The sequence below is a fragment of the Natrix helvetica genome, assembly GCF_964273705.1.
Source record: "Natrix helvetica genome assembly, chromosome: 4".
NCBI classification, from domain to species: domain Eukaryota; kingdom Metazoa; phylum Chordata; class Lepidosauria; order Squamata; family Natricidae; genus Natrix; species Natrix helvetica.
Window position 1 is genome coordinate 172,134,478 of NC_138550.1, and position 19,162 is coordinate 172,153,639.

General features: G+C 60.3%; 3 protein-coding genes across 5 annotated transcripts in view; 1 reads left to right on the forward strand and 2 right to left on the reverse strand.

The window, feature by feature from the left end:
- The window catches only part of SHARPIN (SHANK associated RH domain interactor), an 18,228-nt gene extending 7,491 nt beyond the window's left edge, over positions 1–10,737 (forward strand). The window contains exons 4-14 of one of the 2 annotated variants that reach the window (XM_081952586.1): positions 1,951–2,092; positions 2,181–2,271; positions 2,437–2,707; positions 2,829–2,965; positions 3,056–3,265; positions 8,051–8,211; positions 8,299–8,410; positions 8,544–8,723; positions 9,159–9,257; positions 9,361–9,504; positions 10,191–10,737. In XM_081952586.1, coding sequence (XP_081808712.1) covers positions 1,951–2,092; positions 2,181–2,271; positions 2,437–2,707; positions 2,829–2,965; positions 3,056–3,265; positions 8,051–8,211; positions 8,299–8,410; positions 8,544–8,723; positions 9,159–9,257; positions 9,361–9,504; positions 10,191–10,271 — 1,628 coding nt within the window. In that variant the 3' untranslated portion in view covers positions 10,272–10,737. The remainder of the gene's footprint in view (positions 1–1,950; positions 2,093–2,180; positions 2,272–2,436; positions 2,708–2,828; positions 2,966–3,055; positions 3,266–8,050; positions 8,212–8,298; positions 8,411–8,543; positions 8,724–9,158; positions 9,258–9,360; positions 9,505–10,190) is intronic. The other variant, XM_081952587.1, reaches the window with a different exon arrangement.
- A 135-nt stretch (positions 10,738–10,872) lies between these two features.
- On the reverse strand, positions 10,873–13,818 carry CYC1 (cytochrome c1). Its single transcript, XM_081951630.1, has 7 exons — positions 13,660–13,818; positions 12,729–12,922; positions 12,169–12,295; positions 11,774–11,931; positions 11,513–11,673; positions 11,337–11,437; positions 10,873–11,188 (listed from the first exon to the last, which is right to left on the reverse strand). The coding sequence occupies exons 1-7, from the start codon at positions 13,756–13,758 to the stop codon at positions 11,084–11,086; spliced, it is 945 nt and encodes a 314-aa protein (XP_081807756.1). The 5' UTR covers positions 13,759–13,818; the 3' UTR covers positions 10,873–11,083.
- Positions 13,819–14,485: 667 nt separating this feature from the next.
- On the reverse strand, positions 14,486–19,039 carry GPAA1 (glycosylphosphatidylinositol anchor attachment 1). 2 transcript variants are annotated; one of them, XM_081953045.1, is made up of 12 exons: positions 18,867–19,039; positions 18,584–18,766; positions 18,398–18,509; positions 18,167–18,317; positions 17,980–18,081; positions 17,486–17,712; positions 17,137–17,333; positions 16,892–17,045; positions 16,369–16,461; positions 15,974–16,170; positions 15,689–15,859; positions 14,486–15,063 (listed from the first exon to the last, which is right to left on the reverse strand). In XM_081953045.1, exons 1-12 carry the CDS (start codon positions 18,938–18,940, stop codon positions 14,820–14,822), a joined length of 1,905 nt encoding a protein of 634 aa, XP_081809171.1. In that variant the 5' UTR covers positions 18,941–19,039; the 3' UTR covers positions 14,486–14,819. The 2 variants fall into 2 exon arrangements, with proteins under 2 accessions (XP_081809171.1, XP_081809172.1); XM_081953046.1 differs by having other exon boundaries at positions 17,486–17,682; positions 18,867–19,035.
- Between the last annotated feature and the right edge of the window lie 123 nt (positions 19,040–19,162).

Here is a 19,162-nt window from a genome sequence, read left to right on the forward strand (position 1 = left end):
TCTCCAGGAGTCATAGCTCCTGCTGGGTCAGTACTTGGAATCTGTGGTCAGGAGAGCCATTGGCCAGTTTTAACCAGTGAAATCTTTCAGGACAACAAAGCCATCACTTGGCTGCATTGACAGGGACTCTGCCTTGGGTGTAGCCTCTGAGGAAGCAGTGAGAGGGCTACCTGCATGATCTCCTGCCCCCTGGGAACTTGACCCACTGAGGACAGTGGAAGCTATCACTGCCCCATTATTGGAGGGGGAGTTTCCAGCAGTTTTGAAAGAAGCTGTGATTCTTTCCCTTCTGATAAGACCCTCCCTGAATCCATTGGTGTTGGATAAACTATTATCTAGTCACAAAACGTTTGAGAGAATAGCAATGGCCTTTAGACTTATACACCGCTTTACAGTATTTTACAGCCTTCAGAATCAGCCTCTTGCCCCCCAACAATCTAGGTCCTCATTTTACCCACCTCAGAAGGATGGAAGGCTTGAGCCTGGTAAGATTTGAACTGTCAAATTACAGGCAGGCGGCAGTCGTAGCCTGCAGTACTTCACACTAAACACTGTGCCACCTACACCAAGAATGTAGTTGGAGACATCGTGGGCATGTTCAATACAGTATGGAGAAGTCATTTGTTTATTATTTAGATTTACAAGACACTTACACTCACAACCAGAGTTATTTTCTGACTAGAAGTTGTTGTTGTTTTTTAATGTAAACTACCATTAAAATTCATGAGCTACCGCTCACTTCATCAAATGCATGGAATGGCTACCAATTTCCTTCTGATTTGGGGCTACCATGGACTAACATGACTCTTTTCCTTTTAATGCCAATTCATTACTGACTAGGCACATAGAGATTAAAAACAGACACAACACCTAAAACAAAACCATAGAGAACAGTAAACTGTATTTAAACTGCATGATGTATCTTGATGTACCTCTGCTCAGTGAGATTCAGGCAAGTGACTGAGGCAGCATTGGTCCTTCTTAACATTTTTGCAGAGGTTCCACTCCTCTTCCAGCATGTAGGCCCCCATCAGTTGCCGGGGGGAAGGGAGGCGGTTTTGGTGGTCCTGACATTAAAGGGGTTCCATGGGGGTCAGCCCACTCCCATGTTTGGGGTTCAGTATCATCAATAAGCAGGTGACACCTGACTTCACATCCCCACTCCGAACTGTCAGGGGCCTGGAAGCTGTTGGGATCTGGATGAAGGGGCTGAAACTGAACCCCGATAAGACGGAAATGCTGTTCGTCCATTGAGGGCCCCCCACTTGCACCCATATTACCTCTAGGCGACCACAGGTTCCCCCTGAAGGAAGATGATGTGTCCTCTGGATTCTCTGCTGCTGCTGATGGAACAGGGATGGAAACCGTGGCTCAGAAGCCTTTGGCCACCTTAGGGTGGAACCCTAGTTGTTTAGACCACTGCACTGCGCTTTGCCCCACGAAGCTAAAGACCGCTTGGATGCTTAAAGCCCCACAGAGCCCAAGGGCTGGCTGGATCCCATCACTGGGAATGTATCGTCCATCAGGCCCTGCGCTGGCTGCTCTGGGTGTCCAGGGGCAGTTGAAAGTCATGCTTTTTTACCTTTATAGCTTGGCTTTCACCTGAATGGTCCCAACCTATTAAATCACCCGGGCAAAAGCTGCCTCTGGTTCCCAATCCTCCAGGTGATAGGAAGGGAGCTGGAGGCAGCAACAGTCCACTCGTGTGGTCATCCTGGATAGTTTAGGCTGGTCCAAGAGGACCCTCGAGGAAAAGGTTGAAGATATTCTGCAGAGAGTTGGGACCTTTTTATGGCTCTTCTTTTCTTTTTCTTTTTCTTTTTGTCTATATTTCTCTGTTACGGTTTTTTTAGTTTACCAAGGATGCTTAATATTTGCTTTCTATAGCGTGAGCAGGGTACAAGCCAAAACTAGAGTAAATAAGCGACAGTCTCCTCTTTGCTTCCTCAGACGACTTGGTGCTCCATCTTTCTGCAGCCATCGAACTGGGAAACGAAGAGGAGGCCATGCGGTGCGCTTCCTTGCTTGCGCAGCAGCACACCGCTCTGCGCATCCAGCTGAAGGAGTCCTGCTATCCTGCCGGCCAGATCAGGTGAGTCAGAAGAGAGGGAGGCCTCTGGTCGGGCTCCTGTCCTTGGCTTTGCAGGCGGCACCTCTTTAACTGAGCTCTTTCCTCTTAGCATGAAGGTGCACGTGGAAGACGCCTCCTGTTCTGCCAGCATCACAGCCCGGGTGCACACACACACCACAATCGCCGCCCTCAGGCACCAGGTACTCCGCTCGCTTCATCTTCCCTCCAGGTCAGCCTCTGGAAAGGGAGGGGGCGTTGGGCCCAGTTGTGGGGCAATGCTTGATTGATGGTCCAGCAAAGCGTGCTTAGGAGGCCTGCTTAGGCACTGGAGCTGCCCCCATGCGCCCACCTGCTTTGCCCACCAGGTCTTTCAGGATTATGGATTCCATCCCACTGTCCAGCGTTGGATTATTGGGCAATGCCTGTGTGTGGACAGCCGAACGGTTGGGTCCTATGGCATCCGGAAGGATGGCGATACGGCCTTCCTCTACTTGCTCTCAGCGAAGGGAGCCAACCTCTCCGAGCAGCGTTACAAGGAGGACAAGGACTGGGTGGTGCTCCAACCACCCCCCTCAGCAATCCCTGGCAGCTCCGACGGCAGGCACAAGAGCAGCGCCAGTTCTTTGGCGAAGAAAGGTGAGCTGGGGAAATATATCTCCACCCCCCGCGGCTTAGGAGGAAGTTCATGCGCCAGTGTTGGCTTTTATTTCCTGCTTGGAAGGTGGGCGGGCTCATCCCGGTGCTTTTCTGCCCACAGGTGGGAAAGACCTCAACAGGAAGTCGGATGTTGGGGAGATCACTCGCTTCCTGGACTCCGTGCATATGAGTAAAATCCTTCCGTGTCGCACTCAATCCCCCACGATCCCAGCTGCCGCCCCCCCTTCTCCTGTGCAGGTACGTGCCCCCCTGAGTCATCCGACCTCTGAGCCCTGCCCAGATGCCCTGTGCTCCCATGGGCAGCCTCGACTCATCACTGCCCGGCAGGGGGCGCTGAGGAAGGGCTCCCTCTCTTTCACCCAGGCTGGCTGGTCGTGCCCCACCTGCACGTTCATCAACAAGCCCACCCGTCCTGGCTGTGAAATGTGCAGCACTGACCGCCCTGCTGGCTACGTGGTTCCCGGGAGCTACCGGCCGGACGAAGTGGAACTGTGGCGGATCCAGCAGGAGAAGGAGGGCATCCTGCAATACCAGAAGGTCGGCCATTTGCGGTGGGAGTGGGAGAATTGGTGAGGGTGGGGGGTCCTTCTCCTTGCTGGAAGCATTTTTTCGCCCTGTTAGAGTGGGCAACTTGTCTCTGCCTGGGCCCAGGCCTTTCACCCTGTTGAGCCGCATCTGTTGAATCAGCTCCCACTCGGCCTGGAAGAGGCTGCAGATTTGCAAATGCAGGGCTGTTGTTTTTAAAAAGCAGAATTTCAAATCTTTAAATTAGAGATTTAGAATTGACCTAAAGACTCTGGTCCTTCAACAATCACAAGGTGGTAAAAGTACATATTTCCCCAAGGCTGAAAGAGCAGGCCCCGATTGCCCAGCTCCAGAGGGAGGGATTGCAAACCTGGCAGTGCTTCCCAGCCCTCTCCAGTGGGAGGGTGGGCAGCGTGGGTGGGCCACAGCCCCCTCCTCTTCAGAAGGGCCCCTCCTTATGCAGATCTTAATGCCTGCAACTTCCTTCCTGGGAGCGGCATCGGCTCTGCCGTGCAAGCTTTGTCACAGCTGGCTTCCCCCCAGATACCCTTGTGCCCAGGGAGCACCTGCAACTCCTTCAGGCCTTTCCCCCTGCTGGCATCCCAGGAGGCAGCTTCTAGCCCCCTTTCAGGGACAGTCCACGGAGGGGCCAGGGGGGAGGAGGGGTCAGGGGGGCATGGTTGCCTGATTGGACAGGCTCAGGGAGAGGTGGCAGAGGAGGCAGGGGTGGTGAAGGCTCTGTGGGGGGGAAAGAGGGCTGAGCCAGCCGGTTTCATTGGGAAGGGGGTCTCCTTCAGTGGGACTGCACAGAAGTCGGGACTCTGCGTGACTCGTAAGCACCGATGGAGATGAGCGTTGGGTATTATTGAAGCCTTCTGTATAAAATTAGAAATGCCATACAGACTTTGTCTTTCTATAAGTCCTCTTGCTTTTGTAAAAGTGACCTTTCCTGTTCCTGTTACACTTTGTGTGCAAGCCTTCTATTTTGCTTTGTTTTACTTTTCTGCGGCATCCTGCAAGCATTTCTCTGTCTTTGAGGCTTCCAGGGTGATTGTGGCCCCCAATCAGGCTTGTGGGGAGGGGGCGAAAAGCGAGGGGGAGGCAGCGGTTGAGGTGCCCCTGATGACTCTCTTCTCTTCTTTCTTTTTTCTCTTGTGGCAGGAAAAGGGAAGGAGAGAAGACAGTCCAGCCATGCCCTATGCCCACAACCCTGGGCCCCTGGACGAATTCATCCATCTCTCCTCGGAGTTCTCGTAGCTGCCCTCGCAGCCCTGCCCAGCTCCTCTGGCGCCACAGGCCCCGGCCCTGACTGAGGCAGGCACCAGAGCCCTCCGCTGAGAGAGAAACGGGTGTGGCCCCGAGGAGGGGGGCTAAGCATGGCCCTTTACCCAAAGATTCAGGCCAGGGTTGCTGTCCCCTGTTGGGATTGGGAACTTACTGGGGGGCCCAGTTGCTGCCAAAGGAAGCAGGAGGACAGGCCTCTTCTCCACCTGGTTCCCTCTCTGGGGTGGAGATTGAGGGGGCCAGAGGGTCGTTCTGGGTGGAGGGCTGCTCTGGTTGCCAGTGGGGACTGAGGCTTCAGTTGAAGGTCCTCCCTTCCCCCCTCCCCAACTGCCCTTGCGGAGCTGCTGGGCAGGGAGCCTTGAGCAGCCTGGCGGTTGGGCAGCGTGCGATGCAAGAGGGATGCTGGAAACAGAGGCACCCCGTTGAATTCTTCCAGTGCCCCTCGGGGGATGGCGTTTCAGAAAGTTATAAGGTTGCCCTTTGGCCAGGTTTCTTGGCAGGAGACAGATTGGCTGGCAGCCGGTAGCCCGCTGGGGCCAGCCGTTACCGAGCGGGTCCCAAGCTGGGGAGTCCCGGGACCAGGGGACCTTTTCTTGGGGTGCTTGGGCCCAGCCTGCCTGCTGGTGAGCATCGGCAGAGGGATGAATTCTAGAGAACAGGCGGCTTCCAAGTCCTTCACTAAACACGGCTTTGGGTACCGTTCTGAGATGGGTTAATTTCTGCATCTTGCCTTTGAACATTTGAAGTTTTGAAACGAATTGGAGATCTTGTTGCATTAAAAGATGCCTTTGGGCCAGGTGGCCCACCCTGTGAATCCGTGTTCCGTTCTTGACTGAGCCAGGAGGGGGATGATGGCTGTGGGTGTGGTGGCGGGAGCCCTTGTGTGAAATTCCCTCTGGAGAATGCCTGGGGAGCAAAAGAGGCCCTCTGTGAGGTCATCTTCTGAAGAGGCCCCTTGCTGCCCCTTGCAGCTTGAAAGGTTCCCTCCCTCATCGCAGCTGGCATCACCCGAGGGCATCACGGGTCTTGTTTTGGTGGCTGAGCTCCTATGCAGAAATCCTCATGGGGTCTCCCTCTGCACCTACTGTGGCAGAAGGTGCTTGAAAGGCGGGGTGAAGTCCCTCCACCCCCAGAGAAACCCAGAGTCCCTTGTCCACAGCTCTTAACGCGTGGCTTCCTCTTGTGGCTTCCAGGTTCACAAATGAGTCCTTCCTTTCCTTCTGCATAAACAAAATCTCCTGGAATGCCTGAGAATCGGGCAGCATATAAATGTAATATTATAGTTGTACAACATCGTAGGAAAAGGGTATGGAGCGTTGCCTTCCCAAGACATGAATCTCTGGCTCTGCCAACAAGGATGGCGTTTTCCACCTGCCCACCACCACCACCACCACCACCACCAAACTCCTTTGCTTTCTGTGGGCACACAGTAAGGGCCGCACCCGTCTTGCGATTGGCGGGGTTTACAGGCTTAGGATGTAATCTGATTCACAGCCAAGTGGCTGCTGCAATGTCTGTTTAAGCAAAGGCGCATGGGAGCTTCCGCACTGCCTGAAAGAGGCGCCTGACTAGACCACCCTGGCCTCAGGGAGCCAAATGAAGGGCAGGGGGGGGGAAACATTGGTCACTGTGCAGGTTGGGCCCTTCTGAATGATCCTGGCCTGCCAGGGGCCCAGGAGGTGGTGACGGCTAGCACTGGCAGGAAGCACCGCTGCTTGGCTTCCTGTGGTTCTCAAAATATCAGCGACCCTCCTGCCTTTTTAAATATAGGTGTCCTGCAGGAAAAGTTGCATTTTTTAAGATTGGAAAGCCTGCAGTAGCAATAGGTGAAACCCCTCCATTCAAAGAGATGGCTCCAGAGCCGGGAGAGTCAAATGCAAGGATCCGCTTGCTCTGGGAGACGTTTATCCTGCTTGACTTCAGATCAAGATCCATTTTGTCTGTTGAGCTGTTGGATGAGCCCAGCAAAGCCGGAATCCAGGGCAAACCGTACCTTGTCAATGCCGCATGAGCATGCTTACCCAATATCACCATCCACCGGGATCGGCAACGTCCAGACCGCAGTTGCCTTCTTTGGCCTGGCAAAGGCAGTAATTATTGTGCACCCCAAAGCATTGAAGGATGGCAACTCTAGGATGCGAAAGCCCTTGGAGCGCATCCTGAACCTGCTTTGGAGCCTTGCCTAAACTCTGGCCATCTGTTGAAGGTGGGATCAACCTTTCAGTGCCCAGGAACGAGTTGTTCTGGGTCAGAGGGCCTTTCCCATGGGGGTTTCGGAGGCTGAAGGCTTCCCCAATGTCTGTCACGAAAAGTGCCAGGGCTGCAAAGAGAAGCCCTTTGCGGAAGGGAATCCTTGGCCCTCGGGGTCAAGGGGCTGCCTGGGAAAGGGGCCCTTGCCTGACTTGTATCAAGACTTGCCTTGGGGGGGGCAGCCATTGGAGATGGGTTGGATTCCGCTCTGGGGCATGATGGGGTACGGGCAGCTGGAACCCCCTGCTCCGGTTGCTCCTTTTTAGGGGCTTGGCACTAAATCCTTGAAGGGAGCCCTCAATCTGCCAAGCCAGGGCAGTTGCTTCAGGTGGTCCTCTGTGAAGGCCAGCTTTCCTCCAGCGATCCTGCCCCGTTGCTTGGAGATTTTGTAGGGAACGGTTGGTTATGGCTTCACGGCCAACTTGGTTCTGTGCTGCTCAGTCCTTCCCCCACGAGGCTCTTGCGGTTTAAGGCTGCTCCCTGGGAGGAGTTCCCCATGGTTAGGAGGCCGTTGTGGATTCTGTTGCCTCTTCTGATGCTGTTGGTCCACCTTGCAGGGTCCTGATATGTGCGCTTTATTGAGCGTTCTCATTTTGGTGCTGCTGTCTGGAGTTCAGCTTCCTGGGGCGAGCTTTCCGGGGGGTTTGAAAGGTGGCAAAATGATTCACTGATAAATAAGCAGCTCTTAAAACAGCAGAGAAGGGCTCTGGGGAACAAAGTGCTGAAGTTGCTACAGAAAATCCCCCCCCCCCGCTTCCCCACTGCTTGCAAAGGCACCCCCTCCTCAAGGGCAGAGACTCTGGCCGGGTGGGTCGTGAATGTTGTAGACCCCACTGGCAAAATCCTTTGCCTCGTAGCATCCGACGGTGCCCAAGGGGCAGAGAAAGGCAGTCCGGTCAGCAGGGACTCACTGCAGGAGGAGGGGGTGGGGGGTGGACAGCAAGGCCTGCAGTGCCCTCAAGGGAGGCTCCATTGTCTTCCCAGCTGCTTCAGCTGCCAAGGCCACAAAGAGAGCCCCGTTTCTCAGCTGTGCTGCCCTCACAAGGCCTTCTGTGCCAGAGGGCTCAGAGGCGGGGCTGATGCGCAGAGGGCATTTCACGTAGCTGTGCTAATAACATTTCCAGGGACTCCGCTCGGGTGCCTTCATCAGGGCTCTGCTCGTGGGGCGCTCTGCCTCTCAGGCATCCGGCTGTCTCCCAAAGGACCTCCCGGCCCCCTTTTCTGCCAGCTGCCGAGCCCAGCTTCGTGCCCTTCCTCCTGCAGGCCCAGGAGCAGGAGCGGCTGCAGAATTTCCAGCAGCTGTGCCAGCTGGAGGAAGAGGCCCTGGTGCCCAACCAGCAGGAGATGGAGTGCCGGATCTGCTACCTGAAGGTGGAACCGGGCAATGGGGTGCTGCTGAGGGAGTGTCTGCACAGCTTCTGCAGGTGAGGAGCCTCACCAGGAGGAGGAGGAGGGAGGCAGGGCTGGGCCTCCCATCCAGCCACTCTCTGAGCCGCCTTCTCCCTCCGCAGAGCCTGCCTGCGCCAGCTGGTCAACTGCAGCCAGGACCCCCAGGTGTCCTGTCCCTTTCGGGACGATTACTATGCCTGCACCTGCCACCTCCAAGACAGGGAGATACGGGCGGTGAGTCCGGACTGGGGAGCTGCCAGGGGCCCAGCCTTGGGAGGAGGAGGAGGGCCTGGGGGAACCCACGGAGGGGGGCAGCCCACTCCTGCTCTCAGCAGGGCTCTCACCCAGCCCCTCCCCTCCCCTGCAGCTGGTGTCCTTGGAGGAGTACGAGCGCTTCTTGGAGCGGCGGTTGGCGGTGGCTGAGAGCCGGGCGCAGAACAGCTACCACTGCCGGACGGCCGACTGCCTCGGCTGGTGTGTCTACGAGGACGATGTAAATGAGTTCCGCTGCCCCATTTGCTGGGCTCTGAACTGCCTCGTCTGCAAGGTGGGCCCAGACACAGACACACACACCACACACACACGTCTTTGCCTGGGAGCGAGACTCAGCGGGTGGAGCGCTGGCAGGGGGGGGGGGCACCCTGAATTTGCACCCTTCAGTCAGCTGCCCCTGCTGCCCTTTCCAAACTCCTGCCACAAGACCGGCAGCTGGAAACACAAGTCCCCCTTTCGTCCTCCCCTGCATTCCTCCTCTGGCAGGGGAGGACGGCTCCTAAGGCCCTAGGCCCAAGACAGTGGGACCAGGCAGACCTGTGCCCTCTGCCCAGCAGACCAGTGCCCTGACGGAGGAGCCCACCTGAAGCTTGCTGGCTGGCTGCCCCTGAAAGCAGGGGGCAGCTGTTCGCCTGCTGTTCCAAGGGGGGGGGCGAGAAGGGGCCTTGCAGGGTGGAAGGGCCCAGCCTGAAGCTGCCTCTGCCCGCAGGCCATTCACGAGGGCATGAACTGCAAGCAGTACCAGGACCAGTTAAAGTCCCAGGCTCACAACGATGCTGCCGCCCGGGAGACTAACAACATGCTGAAGGTGAGACCGGCTCCTTCACCAAGAAAGGCAACGCCCCCCCCCCCCCCCTGCATTACGGAGCCTGTGTCTTCGGAGCAGCTGACGGTGTCCTCTGTCCCGGCAGACGCTGGTGCAGCTGGGGGAGGCCATGCATTGCCCCGCGTGCCGCATCGTGGTGCAGAAGAAGGGCGGCTGTGACTGGATCAGATGCCCCGTCTGCCAGACAGAAATCTGCTGGGTGACCAAGGGGCCACGCTGGGGGCCCGGGGTAGGTGTCCTCAGGGGGAGGCAGGAGGGGAGGAGGGGAGACAAGGAGGGCCAGGCCCACTTCCCAAAGTCTGCCTGCTAGGGAGGGGGCTAAGGAAGAGCAGGCCAGGCTCCCTGGACATGGGCTTCCTTAGCCTCCTCCCTGTGCCGGCCTTGGGCCTGGCTGTCCTGGGAAGGACACGGGGCTTCTGGCTGTGGAACTCTTGGACCAATTGGCCATTTCCACATTTTAGAAGGCAGGACTGGGTAGGCGCACACAGGCGAACGGGAGGAGCAAAAAGCAACACCGGCTCCTCCTGACCAGCCTGTCTGATCCTGAGCCTCTGGGAAGACCTCCCTTGGACGGCCTGGGAGTTAAGAGCCAAGCAGGGCCTCTGGCTCTGGATCTCCCCAGTTGCTCCCCCCCCACCCCAAAGGCTGGCTTTTTTCAGCCAATTGCCAAAGCGCCTCTCGCCTGAGCCCCATCAGATCAGCTGCCCCAACATAGGCAGGCAGGGGCCGGGATGCCCAGGGCCTCTGCTGCTCAGGCCCCAGGAAGGTGGCAGACTTTGGGAAAGCACCGAGCCTCAGCGTCTTCCAGGGAGGCAGCCGCAGAACGCAAAGGGGTCCGGGGGGGAACTGGAGGGGTCCAACTCTGGTGTCACAGAGGGGCACCTGCCAATCACCCCACTCGCCCCTTTCTTGCAGGGCCACGGTGACATCAGCGGGGGCTGCCGGTGCAACGTGAATGGAGAGAGATGCCACCGGCTGTGCCAGAACTGTCACTGAGCGCTTGGCAAGAGGAAGCGGGCAGGCTGACTCCCCCCCCCCCCAATCTCAACAGCTCCACTGGGCTCATGTCCGCTTTTGGGGGGGAGGGGTGTTTCCCTACTTATCTCTTCCTCCCTTTCCTGCATCCTGGACTTCTAACTACGTGACGGGTAAAAACATGCGACACTTTGCAGCTCTGGCAGGTGCTGTGGGGGCTGCCAGGGCCTGAGGCTCTGCACCCAGCGGGCTCTCTGCTTTCTGACTTCCCTTGCAGTGGAAGGGTCAGAGAACGGGGTCTCTCCCTCCCTCCAAGGACTTGATTCCAAAGCCCCCCACCGGTACCCCAAAAGGCTTTAACTCACACTTCTGGGCAACCAAGGCGCAACTATTAAATTCTGAGGAGGGAGCACATCCAGGGAGAGGCTCCCGCTCTATGTTGCTGCGCAAGGGGAAGAGAACCTTCCCAATAAAAGGAAACCCACCAGCGTGAGACGGTGATTCTTTTCAGGGGCCAAGGAAGAATTGCAAGGAGGTGGGGGAGGGGCAGGAATGGCCGCAGCTTAGACCAGGGAACCTTCGGGCTGAGGGGACTCTGCACCTCAATAAAGCAACTAGCATCTGATTGAAGAAACACGTTTATTGGGTGCCTGCCACCCCTTACCCCAGGGTCCTCTTGCCAAGGCTGCGAGAGGGACTGGACAAATGGCGAGAGACATTAAATAGCAGCCAGCGCACTCGGGAGAAGCGGCCATCTCCCCCTGCCCAGCCACACGAAGGACGAAGCGCCATCAGCGCTCTGGCACCGGAGGCGGGTCTGCCTCATCCATAGGTCAGTCACGACGCTGGTAGAACATTTTCCTGCTGAGCGCAACCGAAAACTTGTGCTTTGTCATCAAGTACACGAAGGGTATCACCACAGATGCAATCAGTATTGTCTGAGGGAAGAGAGGAGAGACTGTCACGGAGTCGCCCCGAGGCACCGCCCTGCGGCCAAGTATGCTCTGCCCCAGCAGGGAAGCAGCAGCTGCTCCTTGCTACGCCTGGCCCATTGGGCCACCACCTCCAGCAGCAGAGAACACGCACCTTGAGGCCTAGCCGCTTGCGGTCATCAAATTCCGGTTCTCCTGCCCATCGTAAGAAGGTGCAGACGTCTTTTGCAACCTGTGACATGGTGGCAGGCGTCCCTGTAAAGGAGCAGAGGCAGGTGACCAGCAGCCCAGTCAAGGAAAAGGCCTCCCGCCACCCCCAAGGCTACTCACCATCATCGTACTCCAGAATGTCGTTGTAGATGGGAGGAGCCATGGCTATAGCTTGTCCGGGGAAGTAGGGGTTGTAGTAAAGGCCCTCTCGCATAGTCACGCCAGCAGGGGGGTCGCAATAGCCAGTGAGAAGGGAGTAGACGTAGTCCTCACCCCCATGCCTGAAAGGGAAGGGCAGTGAGGGCCCCGCTCCTCCAAGCCTCTCTGCCTGGCAATGCCAACTGCCAAACTCTGCCCAGGCCCCACCTCAGGCAGGATTACCTGGCTTTGAGAATGAGGGTGAGGTCAGGAGGCAGGGCCCCGTTGTTCGCCGCCCGTGCTGCTTCAGCGTTGGGGTAAGGGTTGGGGAAGTGATCAAACAGCTTGCCAGATCGCATGTACATCTCGCCATTCTCATTGGGTCCATCCTGCACCTCCACCTAAGGGGCGAGAGGCCGGCCTCGCTTGGCAATCCTCCACCTTCCCCAGAGGAGGGCCAGCCGTCTTCGTCCACCTCCATCCGTCACCACCTCCGTTCCCCAGGAGCGTGACAGGGCCACCCGCCCCACCTCCTGAAGGCATGAACCACACGGGGCAGCCTGGAGCAGCGCCCCCGACCTCCGAACCAGGGTCATCTCCCTGTGGTCAACATCGATCCCACGGCACGCTTGGCTTACCTCCTCAGCCAGGGCCTTGGCTTCCTCTTCGGTATGGGTGGTACCCACAAGATTGCGAAAGGCCAAGTACTCCATGCTGTGGCAAGCGGAGCACACCTGCTTGTAGACCTGGTAGCCACGCCGGACACTGTGGACACGGATGTTTCCTTCAGGCCAGAAGCCTCGCAAGGCAGTGCTTACTAAGGAGCCAGCCATGGAGACAGGAAGCAGACAGGCAAGCACAGGAACATCCGGTTTCCCCTGGTGGTGGTGGTGGTGGTGGGGGGATGGCACTGCCCAAGACAGTGAATTGGCCCGGTGTGCCCAGTGCCGGAGGAGGGAGACAGCTGGGCCAAGCAGAGGACCAAGGGAGCTCAGACATGACTGCACTGCAGGCAGGCAGAACACACGTGCAGGAACAGCAAAGGAAGTGGAGCCAGCTACAGGACTCCCCAAGTGCCATGGGGGGGGGGGGGGCATGCAAAGAGAAAGTCTGGCAGCTGCTTCCTAGCCGGGGGGGGGGGGGAAGCAAAGTCAAACGGGACCCCCAGCGAGCTCTGTTGTGCTACGGCCCCACCCACCTGCTGTGATCCAGGGCAGTCAGGAGGCCACCGTGGCTCCAGGGGTAACTGGGTGGATGAAGCTCCAATTCCGAGGCGTTCACAGATCTCTGGAGGGCCCAGGCCAGTCCTGCCCCGCCAACGGTCACAACGCCCAGAGCGCCGAGGGCTACCCTCTTGCTCCGGGACAGGCCCGCCAGGGACGCCACGTTGGCCTGCAAAGAAAGGCAATTGAGCGGATCTCCCACAAGCGAAAGGGCCCCTCGCCCCTCCAAACCAGGCGGGAAGTCCTCCGGGGCCGCTGGAACTCCCCAAGGGCCAGTCCCTGTTCTCCAGTCAGCGTTCTCCCGAGAATTACGCCTGACTGTTCAAAATGAACAGCCCCCCCCACCCATCCCCTGCAGAGTCCATGGGTGGGAATCAGAGTTTCTCAGCCTTGGCAGCCTGAAGATGGGCGGACTACAACTCCCAGAATGCCCCAGCCTCTAGGGAATCCTGGGAGTTGAAGTCCCCTCCAAGCTGCCACGGGTGAGAAGCGCTCTGGGACAATCCAGACCTGGGGGGGGGGGGGGGGATGGGCCAGGGAGGGGGTTGGGGGCTGCAGGGACCTGTCATGGGTTGGAGGGTGGGGGTGGGGGTTGGAGCTGTTTCCCGATCCCCCCTCCCCTCTTGGGGGCTCTTGAAGCCGAAGGGCGGGGGGGGGGGCAACCCGCAGCGGCCGCCCGATGGATGCCGCATGTTGCCCGGCGCCCGCCAAGGGCGACCCTTCCTCCCGGCAGCGGCCCGGGCCCCTCCCGCTCGCCTCCTCCAGGGCGCCGCGGGGCAGCAGCCGAGGGCCGCGGGGGGGGGCGGGCGGGCGGTGCAGGATCGGGGTGACCTTGGGGCGGGAGGCGACCGGCGCCCGAGCGGGAGGGGGGAACCGGTGCGCGCCGCCCGGGCCGCCCGGCCATACCCGCGGATGAGAGCCTCCGGGCAGGGCCGGGACCAGGAAGCGGCCCCGGGAACGCGCCAGGCTCCTCGTCGCCGCCGCCGCCGCCGCCACCGCAGCCATCTTGGGGGGAGAGGAGGCGAGCGAGCTTTCCCACAAGGCGCCGCGCGGCGGAAGTGCAAGCGTAGCCTCCGAGCGACGCCCTGCCAGGCTGCGGGCGGGCTAGAGCGGCGACGCGGCGGGCTCCGCAGGACACGTGACGCCGGGCGGACGTACGAATCGTCAAGAGGAGCCCCCTTCCGCCTGCTCGCGGGACTGCAGCGCTTCGGCAGGAGGGAGGGCGGAACCCGAAACAGAGCTGGAAGGGACCTTGGAGGTCATCTGTTCAACCCCTTATTCCCAGGCAGGAGACCCTGTGCCGTTTCAGACAGACAAACAATCCAGCGATGAAGCACCCAGTTTCTGGTGGCAAGCAGTTCCACCGGTCAATTTTTCTGAGTTTCTCAATTCCAGGTTTCTTCTCTCCTTGAGGAGTTTCCATCTGTTGTTTCCTTGCTTTGCTTTTAGGCGCTTCTGAAAAGAGGTTGGAACCCCCCCCCCCCCATATTTATTTTATTTTGGCAGCAGCCCCTCAAATACTGGAAGGCTACCAGGTCCCCCTTCTGGCCCCCCTCGTCTTCAGACTGGCCAAACCCGGACCCTTGTTCATTGTTCAAGAGCCCCCGCTCTCCTTCACCCTCTGAAGCGTCAGTGTTGCAACGGCCTGAAGGCCTCATTGATTCAGGGTTTGCGAGCGCCTGAAATATGACCCGGGGGGGGGGGGGGGGGAGAAACACACACCAATCCACTCTGTACCACAACTTCCAAAGTGTTTATTTTGTCAAAATCTTCTCCAGGCAAGCCACGGCTCCCAGCCTCTCTCCCAGCCAGTGTTTCTGGCTTCATGGCAACCACAGCAAAGGCCAAGGGAATCAGGGGCCCCTGGCCCACCTCTACAGCCCGTCCAGAGCGGGTCCCAGCCTGCAGCCAGCGGACCTTCAACGTTGCGAGCTCGGCAGCCGCCACCTTCTTCCCCTCTTGGCGAGCTCTCTGGTCACCAGCAGCTGCTGTGCAGAAGGAGGGGGGGCCCGGGCTGCCCCTCCCTGGTCCGCCTCAAGGCCTCTGGTTGGCCGTGGGGCGGGGAGCTACTTCCAGAAGAGCACGTTCCAGAAGAGAAGCCAGCAGGGGTACACGAAGATGGCGACGAAGGGGAAGACGATGGAGCCATAGAGGTAGTGGTCCAGCAGCCCCTCGGCAATCACCTGGAGGAAGCGCTGCCAGCCCTCCAGGGGGGAAATGGGATACTCCATCAGCTCTTGGTACAGGAAGATGCAGAGGAGGAGAGTGATGGCCGGGGTGACCAGCAGCAGCAGCCCCGCGTACAGGTACCTGCGAGGGAGAGGGGGGCTCCTGATCACGCTCACCTGGCCCAGGCCCTAAGCCCAGTGTCCCCCCCCCCCACCGGGCATCTGCCAGCTCTGCTGACCTGATCAACAGGCTCATAGGACCTTGCATGGATGCAGGGCACAAGCCCCTCAGCTGCTCCTCCTGGCACTGCCAAGGCAGCTGATTGGTTGGGCTGGAGCTGCTTGCCTACTGTGCAGGCTTACATCGGGGAGGGGCAAACCGTGGCCTGCCTGGCACTGCCCCCTCCCTGCACTCTCTTTCCCAGCATGCAATGCAACCAGTGTGCAAAGGTTTTTGAGTCTTCACCCATCGACTAACAATTCTTTCATCCGTGAACCAGAAAAAACGGAAAACGGCTGTCTGCGCTGCGACAGTCCCTGCTTTTGGCTGTAATCCTTCTGCACTGAGCTTTGGAGGTTTCATGCTTCTGAAAGCGTTGGCTTCCTTAGTGCCAGCCTTTGGTAGCCAGAGAATGGCCCCGAGTTCAAAGGCTCCCCTTTCTCCCGGGAGAATCTCTGGGCTGGGGAAGACTGCATGGCCTCCCCCCCCCCCCCCCCCCGCTGCTTCAGAGGCCCTGCAGCATCGCCGTCTTTGCCGTGGGACGTACCTGGGCCCCGTGGGTTGCACAATCGCCACCACGGGCGCCATGGTGACCGTCAGCAGGAATCCCAGGGAGAAATTGATGAGGGCGACGCAGCTGAGCTGCATGGCCAGGTAGAGCAGTGCAAACAGCTTCAGCCTCATCCAGCCCTGGTTGCTCCCGGAGCCCATCAAGACTCTGCAAGGCAGGAAGCCCGGTTGCTCTGGCCAGAATCCCCCAGCGACTCGGCTTCCAGCTCAGCCCCGGTGCAGCCCCTCGCGGAAGGCCAGGCCCCCACCCCACCCCCGTTACCTATGCGTGTTGTGGGGCAAGGCCAGCCCGGCCACGTAGATCCCGATGCTGGTGAGCACCACAGCCTCCGACTCGGAGACCGGGAAGTGTTCGGTGGCCACCTGCTGTCCCCAGACGGGCACCAAGTACAGCGCCAGGCCTGTGGCGTGGCAGATGAGCAGCGGGGGGATCAGGGTCAGCACGCTGGGCCTCGGATCCTGTCCCAAGAGAGGACGGCAGGAGCTTAGGGGAGGCCCCGCTCCACCCGCAAACCCAAGGACGGCTGAGCCGGAGCTGGCTGGAGAGGTTGACCGCAGACCGAGCGCACGGCCAATTCTCATGCCCGAAAGGAGAGGCTGCTGCGACATACCCAAGGCCTCCCTTCTCAAGGGCTGCCGTTTCCTGTCACAACCCACCTCCACAGGAGCAGGATTCGAAGACTGGTCTCCATCGCAGAGTTGGCTCCCGTCACTGTCGAAGCTGCTTAGCTTCACCCACAAATCCAGGGCGTTGAGGGAGGGAGGAGTCCAGGAAAACAGGCGTGACACAGGCAGGCCCCAAACACTGACACCGGGGCTGCCCCCGACGGCATTTTGGTGAAGAGGGTTCTTCCCTGCACCCTCTGGACCAGAGGCGGCCCCCAGCCTCTCACGCCAGGGCCCCCTGCATGCTGGGGAAAAGGGCCCACCACCACCACTAGATGGGCAGAGACCAGGCCTTCCCTCTCCCACCGCCCAGGCCCCTGCAGTGGCCCCAAAGGACTCAGGTGGGATTCCCACATGCCTCTCCAGCGCCCCACTTTCAAGCAGGAGCCCCACCCCAGAAATCCCCCCCAAAGGGTACCTGCCTCCAGGAAGGCTGATGTAGGTTTCCCAGCCCCTTCCTGGGGAGCAGAGCCACCCGCTTTCCGGGCTGGGGGCCTCCACTGTGGGAGGATATCTTGAGGACAAGGATGAGGATGAGGAAGCCGAAGGCCGGCATGTAGAGCCCGATGGAGACGAAGCGGGAGAGGGAAGGGAGCAGGTAGAAGAAGTAGGACTGGTGCAGCCGCTCCAGCAAGTTGTTCAGCTTCCGGAAGATGCCCTCAAAGGTCCTGGGGGAAGAGCAGGCAGAGGCTTGCGGCTTCCCATCCCCGGGGGCTCCCGGCAGCCCCTGCTCGGACCTCAACCTGCTCTGACACTCACACGCCCATCACGCCCATGTCAAACTTGTATTGGCGGAAGCTGTTGATGCCCCGGATGGTGATGGCCTCGATGTGGTAGCGGAGGAAGAGGCCGTGGTCCCCCTGGGGGTGGCCCGAGCCCTGCTTCAGCACCATCAGCAGCAGCGTCTGGAGGGAGTGCAGGTAGGCCGGCAGGGAGTCCCAGTCGGAGCGCTGCAGCTGCAAGGGAGAAGGCTTCCGTCTTCCGGTGCCCCCGAGAGCTCGGGAGAGATCCTGCCACAGCCTGGCCACCTGCCTGCTCAACCAGTGGCCGACCCAAGGCCCCTCTCTGGCCTGGGGGAGGTGAAGGCTCGAGGACTCCTCCCGCGTACCTTGCCTTGGATGGTGCACAGCAGCCCGTTCTTCTGGCAGAAGGAGTAGAAGAGGTTGACCAGGTCCAGGTTGGGCAGCTGCCCATTCAGCCCCTCCACGGCCACGTCGAAGCTGGTGATGACGTCACTGTTCAGCTCCAGGGAGATGGCGGCCTGGATGGCCCCCGCTCGCCCAAACGTCCCCGACGAATGGGTCTCTGCAGAGGACACAGCGCTTGCGTGGGCACCTTCGTCAGAACAGCCGGACAGTAAGATTCCCTAGTGGCTACACCCAGAAACCCTGGGAGGCTCCGTCAAAAGCCAGGGGCTGCCTTTCCAAGGGGGCAAAGGGGCACAACGCCAGCTCTCGGCTCTACTAAAAGGCCTGAAAGCCCTGCTTGTTGTAAGGGAAGCCTTTGCTAGCAACCGGACAGGTTGCACCCCATGTGGGGGAGTGAGTGCCCAGAAAGGAAAGGCCTGGTAGGGGGGGGGGGGAGCACCCAGAGGACCCCTACCCGTGACGTTGACGTCGTGGTAAGCCTCCAGCCAGGCCTCCATGCCGATCAGGTCGTGTTCGTTGACCAGGAAGATGATGTCCTTGGCCCAGTAGACCTGGCCTGGGAGGGAGGGAGGGAGGGGAAGCTCAGCACCGGCGCTCCCTCCCTCCCCGTGACTGCCCCCCCCCCCCACGCCCCGACTCACCGCGGAAATGCGCGGCCAGGGCCAGCATGAGCCCCACCGCCTGGCTGTTCCGCGGCTGCCCGTCGCTGCAGGGCACGCTCAGCACCAGCGACTCGGTGCTGGCTGCGCGCGGGGCCCGCAGGATCCCGTAGACGTTGGTCCCTTTCACGGCCTGCGCGGGGAGAGGAGAGGATGTGAGGCCTCCGGCCGTCGTCCCCCCCCGCCCACCCCCCTCAGAGCCCCAAGCCGTACGTATCTCTCGCGCGCCTCGTCCGGGAAGGGCAGCGTCCGGGAGAAGCTCTGGGCGTACACCTCCAGCCCCAGCGCCCGCAGGCTCTTCTCCAGCCAGGCCACCGGCAGCGCCCTGCGGAGAGAGGGGCGCATGGGCCGCCAAGCCCCCCGAGCCCGCCCGCCCGCCCGCCCTTCCCCGCGACTCACCCGCCGGCCTTCTTGCGCTGGGCGGCGAAGTCCCGGGCGAGGGCCAGGGCGCGGTCCCCGCGGGCGAAGCGCTCCTCCACCATGGTGGAGCCCATGGCGTTCTCCGACATGGAGGCGCGCAGCGCCAGCGGCTGGAAGGCCAGGCCCAGGAACCAGGCCAGCCCGGCCACGAAGCTCAGCGCGCTGCGGGCGAGAGGAGAGGAGGGGAGGGAGAGCGGCTCAGGCGGGCGGCCGGGCGAGGGGCGGCTGGAGAGACAACCCCCCGTCCCGTCCGCGTCCCCACCAGAGCGGCGCGTGCAGGCGGAGCAGCAGGCGGGAGAGCGCGCGGCGCCAGTGCGGGTCCGACAGCAGCCCCATGGCGCCCGGCCGGCCGGCAGATGCAGCAGCGGCGGCTGAGAGGAAGCGCCGCCCCGGAAGACGCGCATGCTCCGCCCGGCGCAGAGGATCCTCCCAGCCCCGAGCGCGCAGCCAGCGGCTGCCCCGGACTTCCCGGCTGCAGACCCGGCGTTGCCCCGGGAGCCCCCGAACCCAGCGGAGGCCGAGCGGAGGCCCCGAGGAAGGGCCGCCTACAGCGGAGGC